Here is a 10,335-nt window from a genome sequence, read left to right on the forward strand (position 1 = left end):
CCCCCAGCCCCCCTTTTTCCCCCCCAACTCCCCCCATTTCCCCCTCCCACACCCCCTTTTTCCCCCCAACTCCCCCCATTTCCCCCCCCACCCCCCCCAGCCCCCTTTTTCCCCCCCAACTCCCCCCATTTCCCCCCCAACTCCCCCCATTTCCCCCCCCCACCCTCCCCACACCCCCTTTTCCCCCCCAACTCCCCCCATTCCCCCCCCCTCACCCCCCCCAGCCCCCTTTTTCCCCCTCAACTCCCCCCATTTCCCTCCCCACCCCCCCCAGCCCCCTTTTTCCCCCCCAACTCCCCCCATTTCCCCCCCAACTCCCCCCATTTCCCCCCCAACTCCCCCCATTTCCCCCTCCCACCCCCCCCAGCCCCCTTTTTCCCCCCCAACTCCCCCCATTTCCCCCTCCCACCCCTCCCACACCCCCTTTTTCCCCCCCACCTCCCCCCATTCCCCCCCCCCCCACGCCCCCCACCCCCCTTTATCCCCCCTCACCCACCTTTCCCCTCCACGCCGGGCCCGTAGACCTTGACGCCGGCGGTGTCGAGGGCGGGCTGGACGCGCACCTTGCTGGGGAAGTGTGGCACGGGCTGGCCGCCGTAGTGCAGGGTGACGGTGTAGACGCCGGGGCTGAGCGGGGTGTAGGCGATGGTGTAGGTGCCGTCGCCGTTGTCCTCCACGCGCACCTCGGCCCGCGCGCCGGCCTCGGAGGCGATGCCGATGGTGAGCTCGGCGCTGCCGGCGCGGCTGCAGTCCACGCGGAAGTGGCCGGGCTGCCCGGCCGTGGCGCCCTCCAGCCCGGGCCCCGAGCACGTCACCTTGGAGGGGTCGAACGGGGGGCGCACGGGGGCGCGGAACGGGGACCCCGGGATGTGGGCGCCGGCGAAGAGGATGTTGATGTTGTAGTCGCCGGGCTCGGCGGGCAGGTAGGACACGGAGCAGGTGCCGTCGCCGTTGTCCTGGCACTCCAGCTTGGCCTCGCACGGGCCCTCCACCGTCAGCCCCAAGCCCCCCGTGCCGGCGCCCTTGGTGTCGATGGTGAAGGGGGCCGGGACCCCCGCCAGCCCGCCCTGCAGGCCGGGGCCGAAGGCGCGCACCTGGAGGGGGGAAAGAGGGGGTTTGGGGGTGAGGTGGGGTTTGGGGGGAGTGAGATGGGGTTTGGGGGGCGAGATGGGGGGTTGGGGGGGAGAAATAGGGGGTTTGGGGGGGAAAATGGGATTTTGGGAGGGAAAAATGGGGTTTGGGGGGGGAGATGGGGGTTTGGGGGGAAAAAACAGGGGGTTTGGGGAGGGAAATAGGAAGTTTGGGGGGAGAAATGGGTGTTTGGGGGGGAAATGGAGAGTTTGAGGGGGTTGGATGGGGTTTTGGGGGGGGAAATGGGGTTTTGGGGGGGAAACGGGGGGTTATTGGGGAAAAAGGGGGGTTTTGGAGAGGGAAATAGGGGGTTTGGGGAAGAAAAGAGGGGTTTTAGGGGGGAAATGGGGAGTTTTGGGGGGGAAATGGGTGGTTTGGAGGGGGGAATGGGGGGTTTGGGAGGGGAAATGGGGATTTTGGGGAGGAAAATGGGGGTTTGGGGGGGGAAATGGGACCCTCCAAAGACCCCAAAACCAGAACTCCCCCATTTGAGGCCCCCAAAACCATGACTCCCCCAACCCCCGAAGCCCCCCCAACCCCCCAAAGACCCCCCTAACACCCCCAAATACCCCCAAACCATGACTCCCCCAGCCCCCCCCACACACCTTGGAGGGGTCGGTGGGGGGCACGGCCTCGACGGGGAAGGGGCTGCCGGGCACGGGGAGCCCGTCGTAGGTGACCTCGAGCTCGTAGGGCCCCTCCTCGCGGGGGATCCAGCGCACCAGGCTGTTGTCGGGGCTCAGCCCCGGCTCCACCTTGCAGGGCACCCCCTTGCGCCCCGGCCCCGTCACCTTGGCCCCCACCTTGCCCTGGCCCCCGGCGCCCTTGGTCTTCACCGTGAACTCCTGGTCCTTGCCCACCTCCGGCTCTGGGGGGGGGGGAAAAAAAAAAAAAAAAAGGGGGGGTGAGAGGACCCCAAAATGACCCCGCGGTGTGTGGGGCTCGGCACCGAAAGGCCACGGATCCACCCGGAAATGATCCACAGCTCTCGGCCCCAAAAGACCCCAAATCTGCCTCAAAATAACCCGTCTGTCAGCCACAAAAGACCCCGAATCCACCTTGGAATAACCTGTGAACCCCCAAAAGTCCCCAAATATGCCTTAAAATAAACTATGAACCCCCAAAAGACCCCGAATCCACTTTGAAATAACCTGTGAACCCTCAAAAGACCCCGAATCGACCTTAAAATAGCCTATGAACACCCAAAAGACCCTGAATCCGCCTTGAAATAACTTCTGTGAACCCCAAAAGCCCCAAATCTGCCTTGAAATAACCTGTGAACTCCCAGTCCCGGTGCCCCCCGGTCCCAGTGCCCCCCAGGACCCCCCCGGGACCCCCCAGGACCCCCCAAAACCCCCCAGGCCCCCCCCGGGCCCCCCTTACTGTCATCGAGGCCGGAGATCTTGATCTTGCCCAGGTCGACGCTCGGGGCCACGGGGACGGAGAAGGGGCTTTTGGGGATGTGGTCGCCCCCATAAGTCACCGCCACCCCCAAATTACCCTGGGGGGGGGCACGGCCAGGTCAGGGGGCACCCCAAAACCCCCCCCGGGTAGGGGGAGTTTTGGGGTACCCCCTGTGGGGGTTGGGGGGAGGATTTGGGGAGTGGGGTTTGGGGGGAGCCTGGTAAGGTGTGGTATTGGGGTGTGGGGGGAGGTTTCGGGGTGTCCTGTGTGGGATTTGGGGTGCTGGGGAGGTTTTGGGGTGCTGGGGGGGAGTTTTGGGGTGCCCTGTGTGGGTTTTGGGGAGCTGGGAGAGGTTTTGGGGTGCCACGTGTGGAATTTGAGGTGCCATGGGAGGTTTCCCTATAAGGTTTTGGGGCTTTCTATGAGGTTTTGGTGTTTCCCTATAGGGTTTTGGGGCCCTCTATGAGGTTTTAGGGTTTCCCTATAAGGTTTTGGGTTTCCCTATAGGGTTTCTGGGTTTTCCTGTAACATTTTGGGGCCCTCTGTGAGGTTTTGGTATCTCCCTATGAGGTTTCGGGGTCTTCCTACAAGGTTTCAGAGTCTCCCTGCGAGGTTTTGAGGCCCTCCCTGAGGCTTTTGTGTCTCCCTGCGAGGTTTTGGTGCTTCCCTACGAGTTTTTGGGGTGCCCCCGTGGGGTTTGGGGCCCTCACCTGCTGCAGCGGGGTGTAGGTGACGGTGTGGGTGCCGTCGTGGTTGTCCTTCACCTCCAGGTCCCGCACGGCCTCGCCCTTCCCCGGCCCCGTCACCTGCACCTCCAGGGGGGCCCGGCCCCCCGCCTTGGTGTTGACGGTGAAGTGGGTGGGCTTCCCCAGCTCCACACCTGAGGGGGGGGCACACGGAGGGGTCAGGGGGGGCTTAAACCCCCCCGGGACCCCCCCGAGACCCCCCCCGGGACTCACCGGAGCGGCTGAGGCCGGGCCCCTCGGCCTTCACCTTGCTGGCGTCGTGCGCGGCGTCCACGCGGACACGGATGGGGCTGCTGGGGGTGGGCTGGGGGGGGGACACCAAAATTAGGGGGAGTGGGACGGGGATGAGACCCCCCCGGAGAGCCCTCCACAAAGGGGGAGCGCCCCGGGATGCTACGGCACAGGGAAGGGGTGATTTGGGCCCAAAAAGGGGCGATCTGGGCCCAAAAAGGGGCGATCTGGGCCCAAAAAGGGATGTTCTAACCCTAAAAAGCAATGTTCTGGTCCCAAAAAGTGGCTGTTCAGGCCCAAAAATTGATGTTCTAACCCCAAAAAGGGGCGATCTGGGCCCAAAAAGTGACTATTCAGGCCCAAAAAATGATGTTCTAACCCCAAAAAGGGGCGATCTGGGCCCCAAAATTGATGTTCTAACCCCAAAAAGCAATGTTCTGGTCCCAAAAAGTGACTATTCAGGCCCAAAAGTTGATGTTCTAACACCAAAAAGGGACTCCTCGGCCCCAAAAATGGGTGATTTAGCCCTGAAAAGGGACAGTGTAAAAAAGGGACAGTGTAACCTAAAAAGGGATGTCCCTGGCCCAAAGAAAGGGATGCTGTGACCCCAAAAAGGGACACTCCAGCCCCAAAAATTGATATTCTAACCCCAAAAAGGGGTGATCTGTGCCCAAAAAGGGGTGATCCAGGCCCAAAATTGATGTTCTAACCCCAAAAAGGGACGCTCCAGACCCAAAAAGGGACTATTTGACCCCAGAAAATGGATGATCTGACCCCAAAAAGGAACATCCCGGCCCCAAAATGGGACGGTTTGATCCCAAAAATGGACACTCCGGCCCAAAAAGGGATGATCTGACCCCAAAAACAGACACTCAGGCCCCAAAATGGGGACACCCCGCCCCCCCCAAAAAAGGGACGCTATTTGCCCAAAAATGGACGCTTTGGCCCCAGAAAATGACACTCCAACCCCCCCCACACACAAAAGGATGCATTCTGCTTCCCAAAAAGGGATGTTCTCTGCCCAAAGAGCAGACCTTCCCCACCCAAAAAGTGGCACTTTGCCCAAAAACAGCCAGTCTCCGCCCCAAAGATGGCTTTTTGCCTAAAAGTGGACATTCTCCGCCGGAGAAGTGGCGCTTTGCCCAAAAATGAGTGATCTCTGCCCAAAAGCATGCGCTCTGTCCTGAAGCGGGCACCCTGCCCAAAACCGGCCTCTTCGCTTTGCCCAAAATTGGGCACTTTGCCCCAGAAGTGGGCGCCCTGCCCAAAAAGTGGTTATTTGCCCCGAAACGGGGGCTCTCTGTCCATAAAAGCAGTGTTTTGCCCAAATATGAGTGCACTCTACCCAAAACCAGGCGCCCTGCCCGAAAAGCAGGCGCTTCCCTCAGAACTGGGCTCTTTGCTTTGCCCAAAATCGGGCACTTTACCCAAAACCAGGCTCTTTACCAAAAAATCATACATTTTGCCCAAAAAGCAGCTGGTTTACCAAAACCTGGGCTCCTTACTCCAAAAAGTAAGTGCCGTGCCCGAAAACTGGGTGCTCTGCCCAAAAACTGGGTGCCTCACTTTGCCCAAAACCGTGCTCTTTACCCCAAAAAGTGTGCGTTTTGCCCAAAAGTGGCCAGTTTCATTCCAAAAGCAGCGGTTTTTGCCCCCAAACCATCCATTTTTGCCCCAAAATTTCATCTAGTCAGCAAAGTGCACCATGGCAGTGTAGGCACTGCGGTCACTTGACATTTTTACCCCAAAGTGTGCAGTTTTACCTCACAACCAGGCCGGTTTTGCCCCAAACCGTGCAGTTTCACCCTAAAGTGGCCGTTTTTGCCCAAAACTGCCCATTTTTGCCCCAAATCTCACCTGGTTGGTGAAGAGTAAACCATAATGGTGTAGGCGCTGGGGCTGCATGGCCTTTTTACCACAAAGTGTGCAACTTTTACCTCACAACCACACCGTTTTTGCCCCAAACCATGCAGTTTCACCCCAAACCCGCCATTTTGCCCAAAACCGCATGTTTTCGGCCCCAAATCTCACCTGGTTGGCGAAGAGCACCATGATGGTGTAGGCACCAGGGCCATGTAGCATTTTTACCATAAAGTGTGCAATTTTTACCTCACAACCAGGCCGGTTTTGCCCCAAACCGTGCAGTATCCCCCCAAACCTACCGTTTTGCCCAAAAACGCCCATTTTTGGCCTGGAACCCACCTAGTCGGTGAAGAGCACCATGATGGTGTAGGCACCAGGGCCATGTAGCATTTTCACCCCAAAGTGGGCATTTTTTACCTCAAAAACAGGCCAGTTTTGCCCAAACCATGCAGTTTCCCCCCAAGCCCGCCATTTTTGCCCAAAACCGCATGTTTTCGGCCCCAAATCTCACCTGGTCAGTGAAGAGCACCATGATGGTGTAGGCACCAGGGCCATGTAGCATTTTTACCGCAAAGTGTGCAACTTTTACCTCACAACCAGGCCATTTTTGCCCCAAACCATGCCGTTTTTGCCCCAAACCGTGCAGGTTCCCCCAAACCCGCCGTTTTTGCCCAAAACCGCATGTTTTCGGCCCAGAACCCACCTGGTCGGCGAAGAGCACCATGATGGTGTAGGTGCCGGCGCCGCAGGGGGTGTAGCGCACGGTGAAGGTGTCGTCGGGGTTGCGCACGATGTCGAAGTCGACGTCGGCCTCGGCCGGGCCCAGCACGCCCGGGGCGCACTTGATGCCGATGCTCACGTCCCCTGGGGGGCACGGCGGGATCAGACCCCCGGGACCCCCCCCGGGGACCCCCCCAAACCCACCGGGACCCCCCACCGAACCCCTAAACCCACCGGGACCCCCCCCCGGAACCCCTAAACCCACTGGGAACCCCCCCCGGAACTGCTAAACCCACCGAGTGCCCCTAAATCCACTGGGGAGCCCCAAGGAGCCTCGCAATACCTCATGATCTCCCCCAAAATCTCCGTGTGGAGCCCCAAAATCCCTCACAATCTCCCCAAAAATCTCCTTGTGGAGCCCCAAAACCTCTCGCAATCTCCCCCAAATCTCCTTGTGGAGATCCCAAACCCCTCACGATTTCCCCCCAAAATCACCCGTGACTCCCCAAAGCCCCTCAGAGCCCCCCCTAAGACCCCTGTGGTGCCTAAAAAAAACACTTCTGACACCCCAAAATCCCTCACGGTGCCCCCAAAACTCCCCAGGGTGCCCCAAACCCCCCCACACACCCCAAATCCCCCATACATACCCCAAAACCCCTCACGGCACCCCAAATCCCTCAGGGGCCCCCCAAAACCAACTGCAATGCCCCCAAAACCCCTCCTGACCCCTTCAAGACCCCTCCCCGACCCCCCAAAACCCCCCTGACCCCTCAAAACCCCTCATGGTGCCCCCAAAACCCCTCCTGATCCCCCCAAGACCCCCCCAAACCCCTCAGGACCCCCCAAAACCCCTCAGTGCCCCCCAAAACCCTCAGGACTCCCCCCAAGACCCCTCAGGACCCCTCAGTGCCCCCAAAACCCCTCAGGACCCCCCAAACCCCTCAGAACTCCCCCCAAGACCCCTCAGGACCCCTCAGGGCCCCCCAAGACCCCTCAGGACCCCCCAAGACCCCTCAGGACCCACCCAAGACCCCTCAGAACTCCCCCCAAGACCCCTCAGTGCTCCCCAAAACCCCTCAGGACTCCCCCCAAGACCCCTCAGAACTCCCCCAAGACCCCTCAGAACTCCCCCAAGACCCCTCAGGACCCCTCAGGGCCCCCCAAGACCCCTCAGGACCCCCCAAGACCCCCAAACCCCCGTGCCCCCCCCGGCTCACCCTGCCCGGCCTCGCTGCAGTCGACGGTGAAGTGCGTGGGCTCGTGGGCCTTCAGCCCCGTCTTGGCGACGCCGGGGCCGTAAACCTTCACCTTGTGGGGGTGGCTGCCGGCCCCCACCTCCATCTGTGGGGTGGGGGGGTCACCGGGGGCCCCCCCAAATCGCCACAGCCCCCCCAAAGCCCCACAGCCCCCCCAAAGCCCCACAGCCCCCCCAAAGTGAGATCAGGTCCCCCCCAAGCGCCCCAGTCGATCCCAGGGAGGGTCTGCCAGGGAGGGGATCAGTGGAGGGGGGGGGGGGGGAATTTGGGGTCTGGGGGGGGATTTGGGGGGCTTTGGGGTCCCTGGGAGGGGGGTGGGGTTCCGGGAGGGGGAATTTGGGGTCTGGGGCGGGGATTTGGGGGCTTTGGGGTCCCTGGGAGGGGGTTGGGGTTCCGGGAGGGGGAATTTGGGGTCTGGGGCGGGGATTTGGGGGGCTTTGGGGTCCCTGGGAGGGGGGTGGGGTTCCGGGAGGGGGAATTTGGGGTCTCTTGGGGGGGATTTGGGATCTCAGGTGGGGATTTGGTGTCCTGGGGGGGACATATGGGGTCTCTGGGGGGGGATTTTGGGGTCCAGGGGGAAGAATTCGGGGTCTGGGGGGGGTTTTGGGGTCCCTGAAGAAGAATTTTGGGTCCCTGGGGGGGATTTTGGGTCTCTGGGGGGGGATTTGGGGGTGTCTGGGGAGGGATTTTGGGGTGTCTGGGGGTGCTTTTGGACTCTTGCTGGAGGGCTTTTTGTTCTTCGCGTGCACGTGAGGGGGGTCTCGGGGGGATTTGGGATCTTGGGGGGGTTTTTGGGGCCCCCGCTCACCCGGAAGGGGCTGTGGGGGATGTTGACGCCCCCCCAGGACAGCATGGCCGTGTGCTTGATGGGCTTCCTGGGCAGTAGCTGCAGCTGTAGGTGCCGTTCCCGTTGTCCTTCACCGACACCTCCACCGGGTTCCCCTCGGCGTCCTGGGGGGGGGGCACACACCGGGACCCCCAGCGTCACCCCGCGCCCCCAAACCTCCCATGGGACCCCCCCCCCAAAAAAAAAAAACAAGAGTCCCGCTGCCAAGACCCCCAGGGATCCCCCAAAACTCCCACAGGATCGCCAAGACCCCCCCAAAAAATACAGGAATCCCCCCAAAACCCGCAAGGATTCCCCCCAAGACCTCTCCCAGACCCCCCCCCTCAAAAACCCCAAGAACCCCCGCAAGACCCCAGGGGACCCCCCAAGACCCCCCAGGGTCCCTCCAAAAAGCCCAATAATTCCCCCAAAACCCCCAGGGACCCCCAAAATCCCCCACAGACCCCTCAGAGACCCTCCAAAATCCCTCAGGGACCCCCCCAAGACCCCCAAAACCCCCCCAAGACCTCAAGAATCCCCCCAGGGACCCCCCCAAGACCCCATGAATCCCCCAAGACCCCCAAAAACCCCAAGAATCCCCCCATGACCCCCCCAGGACCCCAAGAATCCCCCCATGACCCCCCCAGGACCCCAAGAATCCCCCCAAAACCCTCCAGGGACCCCCCCCTCACCTTCATCTGCACTTTGAGGGGCCCCTTGCCCCCGTTCTTGGCGTCCACGGTGAACTCGGCCGCCTTGTTCACCGCCACCCCGCTGCGCTCCAGCCCCGGCCCCTGCGCCTTCACCTGGGGGGGCACCCCGAAAAAAGTCAGAATTGGTAAAACGAAGAAATGGCAATAAAGGTAAAGAATGAACCTCGTGGGGGAGCTCGTGGGGCGGCAGGGGGCACATCGGCCATGAAGGGGTGGGGACAAGGGGGGTGATGCTGGGGTGAGGCCCCAAAAAAAGGGGGTGACTCACCAAAAAAAGGGGGTGACACCCCAAAAATAGGGCGGGGACACCCCAAAAATAGGGCGGGGACACCCCAAAAAATTCAGGGGGGGTCCCGGGGGGGCACTGACCTTGTCGGGGAAGCTGTCGTGGGTGGATGTTGGCCATGAAGGGGCAAGGGGAACGTGGTGACACGAGGTGGGCACCCCAAAAAAAGGGGGTGACACCCCAAAAATAGGGCGGGGACACCCCAAAAAATTCAGGGGGGCCCCGGGGGGGTCCTGACCTTGTCGGGGAAGCTGTCGCGGGTGGCGGGGCGCACGTCGGCCATGAAGGGGCTGCGGGCGATGTCGTCGCCGTCGCACAGGACGTGCACCGCGTACTCGCCCGGCTCCGTGGGCCAGATAGCGCACCGTGCACGAGCCGTCCCCGTGGTCGTCGCACTCGATTTTGGCCTGGGAGGGGCCCTCCACGGAGAAACCTGGGGGGGGGACACCGGGGGGTCACGGGGGGCACCGGGGGGGGAGCCCCGAGCTGGGGGGAGTCGGGGGGGGAGCCCCGAGCTGGGGGGAGTCGTCCTGGAACGGCCCCGGCCCAGCAAAAGCTCCCGAAATTGAGCCTAGTGCCCCAAAAAGCGCCTGAAATGACCCCAAATGCTACCAGAAAATACTAAAACACAGCCAAATGCCCCCAAATACTCCTGAAATGGCACCAAGTGCCATCAAAAATACTGAAATAGAGCCAAATGCCCTAAGAAACCTCCCGAAATAGAGCCAAATGCCACCAAAACCTCCTGAAATAGAGCCTAGTGCCCCGAAAAGCTCCTGAAATGGCCCCAAATGCCACCAGAAAATACTGAAAGAGCCAAATGCCCCCAGAAAGCTCCCAAAATGGAGCCAAATGAGCCAAAACGGAGCCAAAAAGACCCCCAACGACCCCCCAGGACCCCCCCGTCCCCCCCCCAACTCACCCAGTGTCCCCACGTCCTCTCCCAGCGCCTTGACCATGAACTTGACCCCCCATAACCCCCCCCAACCCCCCTCATAACCCCCCAAAACCCCCCCAAAACCCCCACCATGACCCCCCCAGAACCCCCCCAGCCCCCCCCGTGCCCCCCCCACTCACCCAGTGTCCCCACGTCCTCTCCCAGCGCCTTGACCATGAACTTGACCCCCCATAACCCCCCCCAAACCCCCTCATAACCCCC

At 61.5% G+C, this 10,335-nt stretch overlaps 1 protein-coding gene across 1 annotated transcript in view; it reads right to left on the bottom strand.

Annotated features, from left to right (window-relative positions):
- LOC309891450 (filamin-A-like) overlaps positions 1 to 10,135 on the bottom strand; it is a gene marked incomplete at its 5' end in the record, with an annotated part of 28,457 nt that extends 18,322 nt beyond the window's left edge. The window contains 13 exon segments of the mRNA XM_082785818.1: positions 497 to 1,094; positions 1,737 to 1,999; positions 2,515 to 2,632; positions 3,246 to 3,415; positions 3,495 to 3,585; positions 6,079 to 6,239; positions 7,313 to 7,436; positions 8,160 to 8,233; positions 8,236 to 8,302; positions 8,870 to 8,983; positions 9,415 to 9,531; positions 9,533 to 9,609; positions 10,099 to 10,135. Of these exon segments, the coding sequence (XP_082641944.1) occupies positions 497 to 1,094; positions 1,737 to 1,999; positions 2,515 to 2,632; positions 3,246 to 3,415; positions 3,495 to 3,585; positions 6,079 to 6,239; positions 7,313 to 7,436; positions 8,160 to 8,233; positions 8,236 to 8,302; positions 8,870 to 8,983; positions 9,415 to 9,531; positions 9,533 to 9,609; positions 10,099 to 10,135 (2,011 nt within the window).
- Between the last annotated feature and the right edge of the window lie 200 nt (positions 10,136 to 10,335).

The sequence above is a fragment of the Aythya marila genome (assembly GCF_965140915.1).
Source record: "Aythya marila genome assembly, contig: HAP1_HAP1_SCAFFOLD_867, whole genome shotgun sequence".
Taxonomy (NCBI): domain Eukaryota; kingdom Metazoa; phylum Chordata; class Aves; order Anseriformes; family Anatidae; genus Aythya; species Aythya marila.